General features: G+C 40.2%; 1 protein-coding gene across 1 annotated transcript in view; it reads right to left on the reverse strand.

Annotated features, from left to right (window-relative positions):
* Positions 1–539: 539 nt before the first annotated feature.
* The window catches only part of TNRC6B (trinucleotide repeat containing adaptor 6B), an 814,361-nt gene continuing 795,762 nt past the window's right edge, over positions 540–19,138 (reverse strand). The window contains 1 exon segment of the mRNA XM_073592654.1: positions 540–17,223. Within this exon segment, the coding sequence (XP_073448755.1) occupies positions 16,854–17,223 (370 nt within the window). The 3' untranslated portion in view covers positions 540–16,853.

Genomic DNA, 19,138 nt, shown 5'->3' on the forward strand with positions numbered 1-19,138 from the left:
AACAAAATGAAGACATTTTTAATCCACTCTTTAATTTCCACTCTCTGGGGTTTTTTGCTGGTGCCTTTAAAATCCTTAGCTTTTTTTCCCCTTTTGTGTATATATCGTATTGGGATGTGGTGCCATAGGAGGTTATTCGGCATCTTTGATTATATGAAGATCAAACTCCAGCAACTCTGAGGTTGATTAAAGGCAAATATAGTGTTCACTTTACAAGGTAAGTTACACTTTGCAAGGGGATTTTGCCCAGAGCCTAGTGAAGCCCTGCAGACTTCCATCATCCAAAAAGTGCAAATTCAAAATGCTTTTTTTTTTCATTTTCTTTGCACTTTATTGGGTATTCCCTACAAGGTAACGCGTCACCACATTCACTAAGCTCTAGGGAATATGCCCTTGCAAAGTGAACAGCCTATTTGCTTTTAGTAAATCAACCACTTTGGATACTATGGGAGATGGAGTTCAGCTAAAACTGAGGGGTCAATGTTGCTCAACCCTGTGCAGGATTTCCTGAGTTTGTCCCCAGAAAAAAAACACCACAATTCGGTATATTTAATTGAAAGTATTATGTTTTTGCTGAAACAAAAAATATTCAGTATTTTGAAATTTTTTTTTAATCTTAAAACACCACATTTTCGTTAATTCAAACCTCAAAAACTAGATTATTAACACTGCCCTGTTAGCAACACAGCATTATTATCGTTCAAACAATCTTAAATACAAAGGGTAACCATTTATATGACAAGACAAAACACACTGCTAGATTTACAGGAAACAGGTGGTCAGGATCACTATGATCAGTTAACTTGTATGATTTTTCTTTGTGCATACTAGGTGTTTTTCTGTCAGCTGTAAAGCTGGCCATACATGGTTCTGTTTTTTTCCATGCTCAAGGTGGAATCCTCCCTATTGTGCTATTGTATTCTGACATTGGGGAGACTCCCCAGCTGTCGGAATGCACAGATCAGTACTGCAGTCATTGACTGCAGCTGCTGATTAAGCAGCTTTTATTCGACAGGGTGGTCAAACAGAAGTCGATCAGAGACTATAAAAGGAGTGTCATGATAATTACTGGCAGAACCATGAAAATGCAGTTTTATCCAATACAACTACCTATTACAACTGAAACCTCTACTTGTTGGGAGACAAAATTGTACCACTTTTGGAGTGCCATTAAGAATAATGGCACCCCAATGCGCATTGTGCTGCAATTTGGAATCAGAAGCAGAAGCACAGCGATTCTGTTGGTGATTTCAAATTGCCAAGTGTGAAAGGGGCCTTAGGGCTAAACATCTGGTAAAATCAGTTTGTGCTTTGTTTTTTACTCCTCCTTACAACACATAGGGATGAATAGTAAACGCACCTCTAACACCCACAAGCCCTTAGTCATACATTTTTGCCATTATCATTCACAGTAATAAAATCAAAGAAGAGCAATTTATTCTGAAAACATTGACTCTTTATGGGACACAACGATGTCACAGTGCTAATGACAGAGGAGAGGCTTTCTAGCTATTCCAGGTATAAAGCACCCAGAACAAAACATACACAAATGGAATAATTAAACCGCAAATAGTGATAACTGCAAAACTCTGTACCCAAAACACACCTAGTGCTGGGCAGAACCCACTATAGTGAATGTTGACTGGTCACTAAGGGGTAGCGCACTTTGCAATTATCTCCTACCACAGTTTATTGAATCAGCCATACTCTTCCTTAAATAAAAATGTGACAAATGGCACCATTACATAAGCATTACAGTGCCATCTACAGTATTTTTTTAGGATATTATTTTGTTTCCATATTCATACAACAGCTCGACTGCAACTTGCTAATGGAAAGTGCAAAGGAAAAAAAGAGAAAATCCCCAGTAAGAAAACATTTACCAGTATATATACCTATGGAGATAATTATGAATTTACTCTATCACTATGTCTGCTGGAGATTAGCAGCGTTTCACAGGTATGTAAATGGTCATATTTGGGAGTGTTAGCCCAAATAAAGCTTTGTTAGATTTATAATTACTTTGACATGTAAAGTAACACAGATGGAAAACACAGACTGCAGCGTGCCCATTATGTTTTTTTCATTGGCAATTTGTTTAGACGGTATTTTAAAACAGTGCTATTTAATTGCAAAGTATTTAAAGCCACGGTCACCTGAAACTTTTTTTTTTAAGAAATTAGCTCTAGAAAAATTAATATTACATAGTTATCTGGCAGCAGGGGATACTATTTTCTGATGAACTATGGCTGCCAAAGAATCAACATCTGGTGTCTTGTAGTGATGTAGTAACCAGTGAGAGGAACTACAAGGAATAGCAGGAAACCAGGCATCCAACACCCCTGGAAGTTTGTCGGATGATGGAGTGAAGCTGGACTTCAAAAACTCTCCCGAAAGAAAAGATTAATTCATCCTTTTTAAAAGGTCATAAAAACAGTAACAGTGATAGCTCAAGTTTCAAAGTATCTTCTCCAGTTACTTCAAAAACTAAAAATCAGTACTGGACCACAAACACTTCTGGGGTTATGGGCCCCTACATCTTCTACTTTTAAACTAACCTGTGCCATTGGTAATGGAACACTTGTACCGATTATCAATATAGATGCATCACCCCAACTGCATAAATTTGACTAGGATTTTTAAGAGTGTAGTTGTGTTTCCCTTAACTGCTAGTTCCATGCTGAAATAGAAAAATGAAGGGGTTGTTTGTAAGCAGATGTCAGCTGGGAAATGCAGCACATTTTGGGTATAGCATGTTGGAATATAACCAATTGTTTTGGTTGACAAAAAGGCTGCTCTCATGAAGTTTGGTTGACTAGCACTCAGTCACTAACAGGCATTATGTGTATGCATGCATATGTATGTATGTATGTATGCAGAAGAAATTTGTTTAGGGTTGCCTAAATAGGTTATAGTGACTCACTTTACTAATGATACAGTGAAAAGGTCAACAAACACTATTATAAACATGGGTTACTTACTCTTCAACTATATGGCTATACTTAGACTCAATTTCAGCAGCACATTTTACATCATGTATTTTTCTCATATAAGATGCTGTTTTACCTTACTGAGTAGCTTTCATTGAGGATATAAAGACAGAAACACTGCATGTGTGTAAGTTCCTGCCAAAGACAAGTGACAAGCTGTACTGTATTGTATATTTCTTCTTAAAAGTATAAACAGTCATGGGAGACTGATTTATTAAGGCTAAAGATCTTTGGAGGCAGGAAAGAGGGATTCTTGTTGTTCAGTCCTGTGCACACTTGAGCATCTACAGCCAGATTTGTACCATGGATATTAAATGGCAGGAGCTGCCACTGTTTACCTTTAACTGCTCATCTGAGCAGTTGCATGAAATTAGGGACTCTGACTGGCGCTGGAAGAAATTCATGTTCAGGCACAGTACTGGACATATGCAAACCAGTCAGCTAAAGTGGAACTAAACTCTCCCAATCAACATTACTATTTTTAATCCATATGATGCTAGCATTAGTATATAGCCAAGAATGTATATTATATTTACTTGTTTTAAAGTGGTTCTAAAGGCTAAAGGTTTTTTTGCTCTAATGCATTCTCTGCATTAAAGTAAAAAACCTTTTGAAAATTGCTCCCTCCAGCCAACCTGAGCCGATCTTGATTCAGCACTGTGCCCAAGAGCAGCAGCTTCTCTCCTCTCACAGGACAGAGGAAGCAGCAGGAGCCAATGTTAATCAAAATCCTGTGACGAGGGAGCAGGGGAACAAGGCCAAGCTGTGCGCTGTGTACCTAAGGATGCAGGCAGTGTGGCTCAGGATTGAGCCTGTACAAGTGCCCCCACAGTAAGCGGCTTCCTATGGGGGCACTCAGCAAATAGGAGGAGCCAGGGGCATCAGCAGGGGACCCCAGAGGAGGTTGAAGGCTTGCACAGAGAAGGTATGTATGACACGTTTATTTAAAGAGAAGAATTAAAAAAAAAAAAAAACACTTTTTTTCTCTTTTACATTTCTTCAGTTGCTTTCTGGTTTCGGGCCTAGATCAAAATAATGTCATACATCTGAGGCATAATAATGGGCATTTTTTTTCTTTCAAAAAGGGGCTCTCTTAGCCAAGCATACTATCCTGCCTGCCTGCGCGAAGGGAAGATGGATTCCAGGAAATAAATGCTACATAAATCATCTGCCCTTACTCAAAGTGGCTGCAGCTAGAAATGCTAGGGGGCGTTTTTAATGTGATTTCTCAACAAAAACAATGGAGTAATGGATGGATGGGGCATTTGCTTTAAATATTAAAATGTTTGAGGTGATCCAATACAGTTTTGTTCCCTTTACCAGACCAATTTGTATGTGTTAATATCATTGAGTGCTGCTGCATCAGTGGCAACATTTTGTTGCATCCAAACACAGCTGCCTATCCGCCCTCATTCTCAATAAGGCTCACAAGATTTGAAAATGTTCACAATCTTCACGTGTGAAGATTCACTTCAACTATCCAATCGTGTGAATAAAGAACTTAATCTGCACATGATTAGATAAATAAAAGACATCTTCATGAATTTTATTGTGTGAACATCCTCAAATCCCTTAGTAAATCAGCTATCATGTGTTTATATTCCAAGGCTTGAAAGCAAAACGCAAAAGATGGCAATGTAGCAGCAAAACACAATACATTGTTGCAGCTATTTATTGACTCCTGTGTTGCATAATATTGCAGAGGTAGTGAAGCTTTACCCATTCACAGAGTCACACCCTTGGATTAGCATACTACACTTGTGTCAAGATTTGCTACCTCTGTGGATACCAAATCACCTTGGCATTCTACTTTTTTCATATAGGCATAAGTAATAGAAGAGTCTATAATACTTAAAGTAGATGCAAACCCTTTCATTTTCTAAAGCACTGTGCATCAAACTGCCTTTTTAATAAAATACTTGTTTTCACCTTTTTGTTGCATTTCAGCTCTGCTGATCGCCTGTAGCATCTTTACAGCCACTTCTTGTCTACATGCATGCACTGCAGTCATTTCTCAGGGCAGGTTACAAAATAAAGGACAGCAGTGTGTTGAAATTGTACTCTCCTTTGGAAGCTCCATGTGACAGGGGGACAATACAAATATCCAAATGGAAGACAGGGAAAGAGCATTGTCAGCCTATAACTAAAGTGCCAAAAAAGGACATTCACGGAAATTAGGATTTATAATAAAGCTTTTGAAATTACACTAACATCTTAATGATTGTATGAGATTTTACCATTTGGGTTTACTTATACTTTTACTACTTCTAACCTAATTTTGAACTGTATCTATCACCTAAATCTAAATGGTTTGTGAGTTGATTACATTTAGGCTCCATGCACACTAGGAGCAGAAAAAACGTCAACGTTTTTGGCTTAAAAACGTGGCATAAAAGACACAAATTGTACAAAGTTTAGGCGAGTCTATGAGAGTTTAAGAACATTTAGTTTCTAGGTGTTTTTTGCATTACACGCCCCTCTGCATAAGCCAGGAAATGATGTACAGTGACAACACACTTTTTTTACTAAAAAAACGTTGAAACTTGACGTTCAGAAGAGATAAGAGTAGTTTAGGAGAGACTGATATTTTTACAGCTCCTAATCTTCTCCAGAAAACGCGATAGAGAAGGGTTTTTTTTTTCCTGCCTCTTAACGTCCCTGACAGAAAACGCCTGTAGTAGTCATAATGTGCAAAGACACATAGAACACAATAGAAGTGCTTCTAGAGGCAGGTGAAAAAACCATCAAACGCCTGTAGAATTGACGTTTAAGTCCAGTGTGCATGGAACCTTACAGAAGTTTAACCACAGATTGCTATTTTTTTCCTATACACTGCATACAGTTTAGCTTAACATACATATTACAATCCGAATGAGATTGTACAACTTTTGCATCCACTCCATTAGATTTACCAAAATTATGTAATAAAAAGGACATCTAAAAACCCTTTCAATTTGTATGCAATGAAGCCAAGCCCCTAGTTGGTAGATCTTAAGAAGATTTTAAAGTCAGATGGTAATGTGTGTGCTGATCTCAATGTAGAAACATTTATAAAATTAATGTGTATTTATGGCCTAACTGTTTTAGCTTTTTACAAAAAACAAATTGGAGTTGAATTAAAAGATTGATTGTGGTCTGAAACTGCAGACTGTCAGTAGTAATGCTGGGGTATTTGCATCCTAATTGGGCGAAGAGTTTAGGAATTGCAGCACTTTTTATATGCAGTCCCCATCTTTTCAAGAGACCAAAGCCAATAAACAATTGTGTGGCGAGTGGTACCAAATCTAGGTGTGAACAGAATCGAATCCTTAGAGCCCTTCTACACTGAAGCGCTCAAAAACTGCCCATAAAACGCCAAGCGATTTTGCGGTGCTTTTCAAGCATTAGCGGTGCACATTTTTGAAGGTCATGTGACTCAAACTGCTTCAAGAACCATTTTGAGGCGCTTTTCAGGTGTTTCCCATGTATTCAATGTAGAATGGCTCTTTTGAGGCATTTTTTTTAGTGCTCCAAAGATGCTACTTGCAGGAGTTTTTTCACCTCCCCAGTGAAAAAGCATCCAGTGTGAAAAGGCTTTTATGAGCAGGTAAAACGCCTTCAACTGATTCCAACTGTGGGATTTGCATTTGAAAGCTGTTGCTGTGAACTCTCATTATGAGGATCAAAGAGCTGTTAATGTAAATGAAACAGGCCATATGAAAACAAACCAAATTCATCAGAGAGATGGATTAGGAGTGGTCAAATTAACATTTTTTTAAAAAACAAATTATTGTAAAATAGGAATGTGCTGGTGAGCTTGAAAACATCAGAAGCTCTGAATGACCATGAAAAAGAATTGTGCTAGATAACACACAACATCTAGCCAAGTCAAGAACACTTTCCAAGAGGTAGGTGTATCATTGTTAAAGACTCATTTCAAAAGAAGGCTTCATAAAATTCAGTGTTTTGTGGCTACACAGAAAAGGTTGCCAATAAAACAGAAGAGAAACAGAACACAATGGGCTTGATTTACTAAAAGTGGTGCACTAAGAATCTGGTGCAGCTGTGCATGGTAGCCAATCAGCTTCTAACTTAGCTTGTTCAATTAAGCTTTGACAAAAAAAAACCTGGAAGCTGATTGGTTTCTACGCAGAGCTGCACCAAATTTTGCAAGCTGCAGTTTTAGTAAATCAACCCAATAGAGTATTAATACCAAGGGGAAAATGTATTTTCTTTGAAGAACTGAAGGGTGTACATTTTGGACAGGGAGGACAAATGGTTCTCAAGAGGTGTTAAAGGGGGAAAAAAAAAAAAAAAGCCCATCTTTGTCAAACAGTTAAATGACTGGCAGCAGTCTCAGACAATATGGAATCATAGGATTGTTTATGCAATTCAAACAGGGTGGGTTCAAAAGCTATCAGGATAGGATGGCATTTTACAATACAGATGGACAATGACCAGAAACATATTCCGAAAGCAACCCCAGAGCATTTGAAGGTAAAAAGTGACATGATCGTGTGATATTAAAGGTTAATTTATTTTTAAAACAAATATGTCATACTTACCTGCTCAGTGCAGTGGTTTGGCACAGAGCAACCCTGATACTCTTCTTCTCGGGTCCCCAGCCAGCACCCCTGGCTCCTCCCCTTGACCAGTGCTCTCACAGCAAGCCGCTTGGCAGGGGGGTTATGGATAGACAATACAAACTGGCTGTAATTCCTAAACGACACATTTTTGCTAAACGTCTTGAAAGAGCTGAGCATCACTAAAAAAAGATTCTACAGGAAACATCAGCTTGAATATGTTTTTAAACTAGACCCCAGCTTTAAATATGAAGCCTACACATCAATCGTATACTAAGTGCTCCATTTGAAATTTACTGTGGTGGCATACAGAAACAATATAATGAAAATGTTGGTACTGTTCAAATACTTATGGACCTAACCATATATTTAAAATGAAATGCTAAATGACAGCACAGACACAAAATAAATCTTACTTTTAAAATTACAAATCACCAGAACTAATTGGATTGCAGTTACTGGACTGCAATCCAACTAGTTCTGGTGATTTGTATTAAACATTTCAGGACGTGGCACTTTTGTACATTTAGGTTTGAAGAGTGTCCATAGTGCCACCAATGGTTCCTTGTCTGATATTTTGTTTTCAATTAGTTTTACAAATGTTTTTTAATAAGGACCTTTTGTTTTCTGAAGTGGGTTTTTTTAAGCGGTTATAAAACCCAAAACCAAAATCGTAATATACTTCAGCTTAGATGCGATGGCTGCATTTGTTTTTTTTTTTTTTAAGCTTTTTTCCCTTTATTTCACCTTGTGATCCTGCCAGTAACACACTCCCTGTCTTAGTGCGTCTGCATTCTGGATAAAGTAGTAAAGCAGCCACCTTCATGCAGCAGCATTGCCAGTCTGGGAGTAGGATAGTGTTAAACTAGTAGATTTAGTTGGACTTTAATAGCAAACTGAAGCAGAGCAAACGGTTTCTTTTTTTCCTTTTGGGATAAACATTTTACATAACTGAATAAATGTTGTCCATTTTAGGTATCCCTGTCAGTGTTAAATGTTTTGCCTCATTTCTCTGCCAGTCTGTCTAGGCAGTTTGGTCTGGTAAAGTACATTGAAAAATACCAGACTTACTGGCTAGATAAGCAGGTGAAAATAAAAAGAAAAGAAAAGCCTAAAAAAGAAAATGAGTCAAACCACCACATCTAAGAATTGGTGAGATGTGATAGAATACATTTGTTTTTGGGTTTAATACCACATTGAAGTATAGGCCTTTTATGTGCGTTATAAATTGTAATGCATTACAAGTGTGTCTTTATGTTGTATGATGAGATTTATTCCCGATATAAGTTTTAGTTTATGGAAACATGTCCATAAAATATATATATAAAAGAAGGCCAAGTGTAGGTAATTTACAGAAAGAAATCCAGAGTCAATAGTTTTCTCATTGTAAATCATTGAACGTTGGAATCTAGGTGCTGGATTGCTGGATGACTTTTTGCCGTGTGTTATTCAACAAGCCCAGTGTCATAAGCAGTACAAGACTGAAATGGATAAGAAATTCCTAATGAGCTTAAGAGGGCTTTCACACCGAGCCGCCACCAGCGTCAGAGGTAAAGCGGGACTATTTTTAGCGCCGCTTTACTGTCGTTTTAGTGGCGCTATTCGGCTGCTAGCGGCCGAAAAGGGGTTGCATCTGCCCGCAAAATGCTGCCGGAGCGGCGTTTTGCCAGCGGTATTGAAGCGCTGCCCCATTGATTTCAATAGGGAGCAGCGGTGAGTTCACCGCTCCTTCACCGCTCCAAAGAAGCTGCTGGCAGAATTTTTTGTGACGCCCTGCCAGCGCACCGCTCCAGTGTGAAAGCCCTCAGGCTTTCACACTGGAGTGAATGGAGCCGCTTTTTTCAGGAGCTATGCAGGCGCTGTTTTTAGCGCTGTAGCGCCTGAAAAACGTTGGCAGAGTGAAAGGGGTCTAAGAGCTAAATAGACAAAGTGGACAGCTGATGTAAAAAAAAAAAAAATATATATTTTTTTATTAATATGCTTTAAAAAGAAGTCCTCCAGATTATGGCCTAATATATTATCTAAGGCCCCTTTCACACAGGCGCCTCCATTGGACGGACTCTGCTTGCTCAGCATGGGATTGCTCCGCTGATCCCTGCTGAGCAGGCGGATGACCGGTCCATCTCCACTCACTTTACAGAGCAGAGACGGGCTCTCCTCTATGGGGAGACAGGCAGTCCGTTGGCATGTGATCCTATCTGATCCGCCAGACAGATGGTAAATAGGACCACCATCCGTCTGGATTTGGTGAACAGGATCAGATCGAATAGTGGCGGATGTCAGCAGACATGTCACTACTGACATACGTAGCTCCATTGGAGTGAATGGAGGGTCTGATCAGCTCCGATTGAAAAACTGACAGGCGGATCTAAACAGACAGCCCGTGTGAAAGGGGACCAAAGCAAACAGAGTTGGGGTAAAATAATGAATGGTATTGAAAATGAATCAAGGAAGGAGATATATATATATATATATATATATATACACACACACACACACTTAAAACTAGGTGTACAGTGCCTTGAAAAAGTATTCATACCCTTTGAAATTTTCCACATTTTGTCATGTTACAAACAAAAAACGTAAATGTATTTTATTGGAATTTCATGTGATAGACTAACACAAAGTGGCACATAATAGTGAAGTGGAAGGAAAATGATAAATACTTTTCAGATATTTGTAAAAAAAAAAAAAAAAAAAACAAGAAAAACGTGGCCAGCATTTGTATTCAGCCCCCTTTATTCTAAAACCCCTAACTAAAATCTAGTGGAACCAATTGCCTTCAGAAGTCACTAAATTCTTGGAGTCCACCTGTGTGTAATTTAATCTCAGTATAAATACGCTGTTCTGTGAAGCCCTCAGGTTTGTTAGAGAACCTTAGTGGACAAACAGCGTCATAAAGGCCAAGGAAGTTTAAAGCAGGGTTAGATTTTTAAAAAATATCCCAAGCTTTGAACATCTCACGAAGCACTGTTCAATCTATCATCTGAAAATGGAAAGCGTATGGTACAACTGCAAAACTACCAAAACATGACAGTTTACCTAAACTGACAGGCCGGACAAGGAGAGCATTATTCAGAGAAGCAGCCTAGATACCCAAGGTAACTCTGGAGGAACTGTAGAGATCCACAGCTCAGGGGGGAGAATCTGTCCACAGGACAACTATTAGTCCTGCACTCCACAAATCTGGTCTTTATGGAAGTGTGGCAGGAAGAAAACCATTGTTGAAAGAAAGCCATAAGAAGTCCCGTTTGCAGTTTGCGAGAAGCCATGTGGAAGACACAGCAAACATGTGCAAGAAGGTGCTCTAGTCAGAGAAGACCAAACTTAAACTTTTTACCCTAAAAGCAAAATGCTATGTGTAGTGGAAAACTAACACTGCACATCACCCTAAACACACCATCCCCACCATGAAACATTTCTTAGACGAAAACCTGTTAGAGTCTGCAAAAGACTTGAGACTGGGGCAGAGGTTCACCTTTCAGCAGGACAATGACCTTAAACATACAGCCATAGCTACAATGGAATGGTTTAGATCAAAGCATATTCATGTGTTAGAATGGCCCAGTCAAAGTCCAGACCTAAATCCAATTCAGAATCTGTGGCAATACTTGAAAATTGCTGTTCACAGACACTCTCCATCCAATCTGACAGATCTTGTGCTATTTTGCAAAGAAGTATGGGCAAAAATTTCGCTCTTCAGATGTGCAAAGCTGGTAAAGACATACCCAAAAAAGACTTGCATCTGTAATTGCAGCAAAAGGTGGTTCTGCAAAGTATTGACTCAGGGGGACTAAATACAAATGCATGCCACACTTTTCACATATTTGTAACAATTTGGAAAACCATTTATCATTTTCCTTTCACTTCACAATTATGTGCCACTTTGTGTTGGTCTATCGCATAAAATCTCAATAAGATAGACAGCCCTTATTTGTGCCTGTAAGGTCTCAATTATTTTACTGGCTAAAAAACAACAATTTTTTCAGTTGCTAAATATTAGCTGAGTACTAATGATCACAGTGGACAGCATGGATGGCAGGTGTGTTTGGATGCTGGCCTCATCTGATTTATAGAATCTGAGTGGTATCTACTAAAAAGGACTGTGCCTATCACAGATGGCTTTCTGTATCATTAAGGCCCCTTTCACACTGGTGTGATTTTGCAGCACTTTCCCAGGGCTGCACAAGCCCATACCAGCCTGTAAAAATATTTTTGTTTGATCATGTAGGTCATTTACCAATAAAACTTAAAAAATACATTTTGAACCGCTGGCTGTGATTTAGTTTAGCAGTCAAACATATGCTAAGCCAATCATACTGATACATTGTCTTTACTGCATAATTGCCCCATGCTTGAAAACAAACTATTGAGATTATAATTTCAGTAAACAAACCTGCCCTTATAAAACTAAATTAACAACCAAATCACACACACTAGTGAACAAAGCCTTTATATCCTTGTGCCTCAAATACACATGCATGTGCTCACAGTTTAGTTAATGCAGCTATCAGATGCCAAGCATTATTTCAATCAATTTGAGAGCATTAACTAAACCGCTTACAATGCATAGTTACAGGCCTATAGTGACCAATTAGCACTTTGCTACAAAGAAACCATCCTGTACCTTCATTTTTTTTTCAAGTGTACATATCACCCGTGCAAAGTACAGTCAGCAATGTTGTTGGTACAATCAATTTACATATACAAACTTAGTACAGATCAATGTTTTGAGCTCTAATAGGCAACAAAAAAAGGATAAAAACCCCACAAATTACCCTTTTCTATTATGTGCAGGTGATAAATACGCTAGCATAAGCAAATATTCTATGGGAGAAAAACATTTGTCTAATATAAGACATGGTTCACTCCTCCCCTTCTATTTTAGTGGTTTGAATATGATGATAATAACATTAAGTTAAACATGCAAATATCATCAGTAGGGGACATAAGTGTTTTAGCAAATGTAGTATAATCTGCTTTGGTAAAGTGATCTACCATAAATTTAACCTGTAAGACTTGCCTCCGTAGCATGACACTTCATAATAAATCATACCCAAATGACCTCACCTTTTCACTTCAGCTGAATAAGCTCATCTATAAGGTGAAAAAAAAAAGGTTTAAGGCCCCTTTCACACAGGCTTTCCGATCAGGTCCGCCTGTCAGTTTTTCAGGCAGACCTTATTGGATCCTCCATTCAACCCTATGGAGCAGCGGATGTCAGCGGTGACATGTCTGCTGACACCCGCTGCTGTCCAATCCTCTCCACCAAATCCAGACAGATGGAAGTACTTATTTTCCATCCGTCTAGCGCAGGGATATGCAATTGGCGGACCTCCAGATGTTGCAGAACTACAACTCCCATGAGGCATAGCAAGACTCTGACAGCAACAAGCATGACACCCAGAGGCAGAGGCATAAAGTGACTTGCAGTTTTGCAACAGCTGGAGGTCCACTAATTGCATATCCCTGGTCTAGCGGATCGGAAAGGATGAAAATGGACAGGCGGTCCGTTTTCATCCGCTTTCCCCATAGAGGAGAGCGGGACTCTGACAGGTCCGTCTCAACACCGTGAGCGGAGACGGACCTGTCATCCGCCTACTGAGCGGGGATCAGCGGATTGTTCCCCCCACTGAGCAAGTGGAGTCCGTCAAACGGACAAGGCAGTGTGAAATCAGCCTAATAAGGTAGACATATATGAATCTTTTCAGGTGACTCTTTATACCCTATGGGAACAAAAGAACACTTTAACCCCATATGGCATTTTAGGTGAAAATGCTAGGCCCAAGTTAGGTCAAGAGTCACTTACAGGCTGCAAAAGGCAAGTGCACAGTAGCACAATTCTGTTTCCACTGGCTGCTGGCATTGCTTGGTTAAGGAAACTGCATATACCACAGTCTACAAGCGTGGTATACAATAGTACAAATGAATGGCACTATCATCATAAAATGCTTAGCATTAGAAGCACTGCAAAGTCTGCTATGGTGACAGGTTCAATCAAACTCAAAGTGTTTTTAAACCTTAGACATTATATTTGAACAAAGCACATATTTCTATAGTGTAACAGGAGAGCAATCTCCAGCTGAACGACAGTCTCAGCTCTGTTCCTGTGTGAAGTGGGTGTGCCCCTTCCCTCCAATCAGCTCTCAGAGCTCTTGTACAGTGTGTTACTGCAGCTCTATGACCCCCTGCTTTGTGAGTTTGTGAAAAATACTTTTCATCTCTGAGTTTTACAAGGATGTACAGGACAAATGGCTGCAGATGAACAGGTACAACTTATGTATGAGGATTTGTTTCACCTCTGTAGATCACCTGAGGCCAGTCACTTCACTGGGTAGATGTAAGGGTTTACAACCACTATAAGATAGGGTCAGCCTAAAACCTGACTGTCTAAGCCATTATATAGGGCTTTTTGGTATGTGGCACAGATTCCTGCCAGAACTATCGACTGGGTAAACCAATGTTCTAGGATGCAGTAAAATAGCAGGGAATTTCCATGGATTGGTTGTAGGAAATAAAGACAAACAAGTAAGCAACCAGTGGAAACATAAATGTACTCCAGCCTTAAATATAGTAAAAAGCTTACAGAAATTCACACAAGAAATGTATGATGATGCATGCTATAACTGACCACTTGTGCCATTAAGATGAATAGAAATAACAAAAATCCTTTAAAAGTATATGGAACGGTCTACTATAACTATGAAGGAGCACTATATATGTTATGAAGCATTTCTCATTCACGGAGCACCTACAAATAATCCAGTTAAGTGTACCAGTGACTGGCATCCATTCTGTGTAGTGAAAATACATTCATTATTATGCAGCTAATCTTTTAAAAGAATATGTCAGTGATGCATATTTAGTTTGACTCTCTAAAATGAACAGCTCCCATTACACTGTTAGAGGACATTCTCATAAATATGTGATAAGCTGACAAAATGCTTGCCTTTATATGTAGATGAGGTGCATTTTAACAGGACAATGACCTGTTTTGTAGGTTTCAATATTAAACAGACCACTGTGTACACTGGTTTGTGTTGCTCGTATACATAAACTTATACAGACTTAATTTAAAGTTTAACATTAAAGCAACCAAAATGAATACTGCTTTAGGCAGCTAACAGGCTAGAAGCTGGGGGCAATATGTGGTTAGAGGTCAGAAATAAACATTCTTAAAGAGGTGTACAATGTCACTTATGAATATTTTTCTTTTTTTTTTTTTTTTTAATAAGGAAAAAAAAAAAAAAAAAAAAAAATCATCACACCAATGAAAAATAGAACCCAGTGCAAACTTGTATTACAGGATTTGATGACATTTACACAAAAAACACAAAATAAAAATTATATTATTTACCCTTATGATAACACTCATAGTAAAAGCAAAATATCTGAAAATTGTATTATACTTAAACAGTTTAATGGCAATTTTAAAAAGGTGCAGATTGGTAATATGCCTGTTATGAAAAGGAGCAAAGTATTTAGCAGCAGATTAACCTAACTGGTATCGTCATTCCTTAGCCATTTTAAACTGTTTTGAATGTCCAAATCTGTTTAGTATAGCTCCACCCGTAAGACTGTTCTGAAGTTTAGCTCACATGATGCATTTTGTTAGTGCTGTAAGGACAACTTGCATTGAAATGGTTCCATGGCCTTGCAATTAAAAAAGGAAGAAAAAAAAAAAGTCAGTGCAAGCTGGAAAACGATGTTGATGCCAAAGTTGATTGACCCAGCCCAGTTAGAGAGGCAGGATGAATGGCAAATGCAATTTACAATTTAGCTAAGGCAGTAATAAAAGCAAAAGCTTAGAGTAGGTATAAAGGCTGTTGTCACAGGTAGATAGAGCAAGGTTTGCAGCACCTTCAAGTGAATTAAGCCTATTAAACTATATTTCCAATTCTAGAGAATTTGACCTCAAACCCTGACTGATTGCGCTTTACATGTGCATCAAGTGCTGTAATTGCAGTCTGCTAGGCTGCATTTTCCAACTGCATTTTAACACACATTTTAAAATTTCATGAAATAACAAAGACGTTCAAAATCTTTAAGTGCCATCAGTAAGATATCTGGATCTCAGAATTTTGGACCTGACAATAACCTTACTGTTACAAAATTTTTAGGCCTCTGACAGCAAAGAGGATATGGAGAGCCTGCTGTTTTAATTCACAGTTGAATGCAATATTCAGAGGAACTAAATAGTAAGGGCTTTATCCTAAAAAACAAACAAGTGGGGGAAAGAGCAAGTGTTTAGAACTGGTCTGCCAACTCACTGACTCTTGGTCTGCAAAGAGCTAAAAACCACTATAAGCATAATCTTGGACATTAACCATAGGTTTGTGTAGGTGTGACTAACAGATAATAACATGAATCGGCCAGACTGCCAATATTAAATGTATGATAGTCACAGTATACAAGATCAGCCTGATAGAACTGTATTATTTGTTAACCACTTCAATATCTTTCCTCTCCACATCAAGCTGGAAAAGAAACATGAGCTGTGTTACCACATTTTGCCTTGAAATGTTAAACAAATGCATGTTAGAGAAGTATTCCCACTCACTTACCCTGAATACAAACAGTTGTGTGAATGGCTAAAACATTTTGCTACCAGTGTGAACATCAAAGTTATAATGTGCAAACATGTTACAGTCCATTCTGGCAGCAAACAGGCTTGCTTTTTTTTTTTTTTTTTTTTTTTTTTATTAATACCCCTCCTTCCTGCATTTTTAGTAAAAACTTTTTGCACCAACTTAATTTGCTTTCAGCAGTCCCCGAATGCCATGGTTTAAAAAAAAAAAAAAAAAAAAAAAAAAAGGAAAAAAGAAAAAACACTCTGCGCTTCCTACCCCTCCCAGCACAAAATGACTCTTAAATGGTAGGTTTTGTGAATTCACATTGTCTTTCAACATTGGCTTTCATTATTCAAGTATTTCAAGACTGATATGTGTTTTTTGTCCGTTTTTTAGTTTTTTTTATTTTCGACATCTCCCTCCCCCCAGACCCATGTTTTCAGCATCCCTCCTCCCCCATTTCTTCTGATCTCCAGTAGGGGGAGGAAGGAATTTGCAAGCACAAAAAAGAAAAATGTAAAAAGGGAAAAAAAGAGAAAAATGCACCCTCCTTGAAAGCGACCGCAGGTTTTTGTAACATTAGCGATCAAAGTCTACCATTGGTTTTCTTTTTCTCTTTTTTGTTAAAATGTATTTATTGCAAGTTTGAAGGAAAAAAAAAAACACACAAAAAGGTCAAGTTAGTGCTGCTGCTCTGAAAGGTCACGAGGTCAGAGTTGAAAGTTCAAAGTTCATATTGAGTCGGTCCCTCCTCCCAAAAGATCACCGGGTAGCAAAGGGGCAGGGCTGCCCATCCGGTGGGCATCCTCTGTGTTGGGCACCCCCCACAGGCTGGATGTGTAGCTTGGAGTACCCCAAAGAGACACGCCTGGCAGGTCACTACCACCGCCACCACTGCTCCACTGTCCCAGCCCTGTGGTCCCTCCGAAAAGGTTTAGGGCTGGCCCTACCGGTTCAGCCTGATGGTTCTGTCCCACTTCCAATGGCTGCCAGCCTGCGCCAGGAGCAGAAGGTGTTGGTGGCTGAGCTTGTGCAAGATAACGGCTCACCTCTTCATCCGTTGCAAATTCCGCCAGGATGGTCGTGTTACCCAGGACGCACCTACGATGATGAAGGGACGGACAACAAATACAGTCAGTGAGTAAATTTATAAATGAGCATACAGTAATTAAAAGAAAAAAAAAAAAAGTAAAAAACAGCCTGTGCACCACTGTCTACCTACACTGTCCCCCATTCATGTTCTACCCACAACACAAAAATTAAACAAGCATAAGTAGTAATGTCACCTGAAATTATCTGAACTGCAGTATGGTCCAGGAAATTTGAATTCAGTTCCAAGCAACTAAGAAATTATCTCCTGAAGTGGGGCTGTGCCTGTCATCAGTGCTGTGTTTTGGCCTAGGCCGACAAAAAAGCCACCCCCGCACAAAAAAAACCCCTCTGTCCTCCTCCCGGCTCCCGCATGCAGGCCGCCATCAGGGGAGCCACGCTGTACACCTGTACCTGCATCACCAGAGAGGGAGCCACACTGTACCCGCACCACCAGAGCGGGAGCCACACTGTACCCGCACCACCAGAGAGGGAGCCACGCTGTACCCGCACCACCAGAGAGAGCCATGCTGTACCCACACCACCAGAGAGAGCCATGCTGTACCCGCACCACCAGAGAGAGCCATGCTGTACCCACACCACTAGAGAAAGCCATCCTGTACCCGCACTGCCAGAGCCACGCTGTACCCGCACCACCAGAGAGGGAGCCACGCTGTACCCGCACGAGAGAGCCGCGCTGTACCCACACCACCAGAGAAAGCCACGCTGTACCCGCACCCCCAGGGCCACGCTGTACCCGCACCACCAGAGCCACGCTGTACCCGCACCACCAGAGCCACACTGAACCCGCACCACCAGAGCCACACTGAACCCGCACCACCAGAGCCACACTGAACCCGCACCACGGGAGCCACGCTGTACCCGCACCACGGGAGCCACGCTGTACCCGCACCACGGGAGCCACACTGTACCCGCACCACGGGAGCCACGCTGTACCCGCACCACCAGAGAGGGTGCCACGCTGTACCCGCACCACCAGAGAGGGAGCCACGCTGTACCCGCACCACCAGAGAGGGAGCCACGCTGTACCCGCACCACCAGAGAGGGAGCCACGCTGTACCCGCACCACCAGAGAGGGAGCCACGCTGTACCCGCACCACCAGAGAGGGAGCCACGCTGTACCCGCACCACCAGAGAGGGAGCCACGCTGTACCCGCACCACCAGAGAGGGAGCCACGCTGTACCCGCACCACCAGAGAGGGAGCCACACTGTACCTGCACCACCAGAGAGGGAGCCACGCTGTACCCGCACCACCAGAGAGGGAGAAAGACTGAACCACTGCCAGAGTACAGACATGCTACACTACTGAAACAAATTAGTGACAGTCACAAAGCAACTCTTCTATGAGGACAAACCGGTGATGAAAGTATTAGTCTTTAATAGAAGCTATCCAAAAATATAATTCTAAATACAAATTACAATAAGAAGAATACATCCCTATTCCCAACACATACTAAAAAGACCTAAAGTCTAAAGAGGACATAGGTGGCCACAGTCTTCCAATTTCACCTCACACATCTCTCACTCTCTCACACACATACAGATCTCAATCGATCACAAGATCGATAGAGATTGCAAATATAAAAATCAAATGGCCAGGGAAATGTCAATAAGGATGACTAATATAGTCTTATGATGATAAAGACACTTGATCATGGGTTGTTTGGCCATGGAAGTAGAAATTGTATATAGTGCAGGTGTGGTGAGGTAGTTCCTTATAGTCTCCGTAGCGCTAACTTGTGACAAGAGCAGCTTCAATGCTTAGATGTGTACACAGTCTGGTTAGAAATCACCAGTAGTGGGGTAACATTGCAGGTGGAATGTAACACTTAAGCGATATATGTAGAATGAAACTGACTTTACCAGCAGCCCGAGCGGTACACTGATCAACACATCGTGTCAGAT

This window comes from Aquarana catesbeiana, linkage group LG07 (genome assembly GCF_042186555.1).
Source record: "Aquarana catesbeiana isolate 2022-GZ linkage group LG07, ASM4218655v1, whole genome shotgun sequence".
In the NCBI taxonomy this organism is placed as follows: domain Eukaryota; kingdom Metazoa; phylum Chordata; class Amphibia; order Anura; family Ranidae; genus Aquarana; species Aquarana catesbeiana.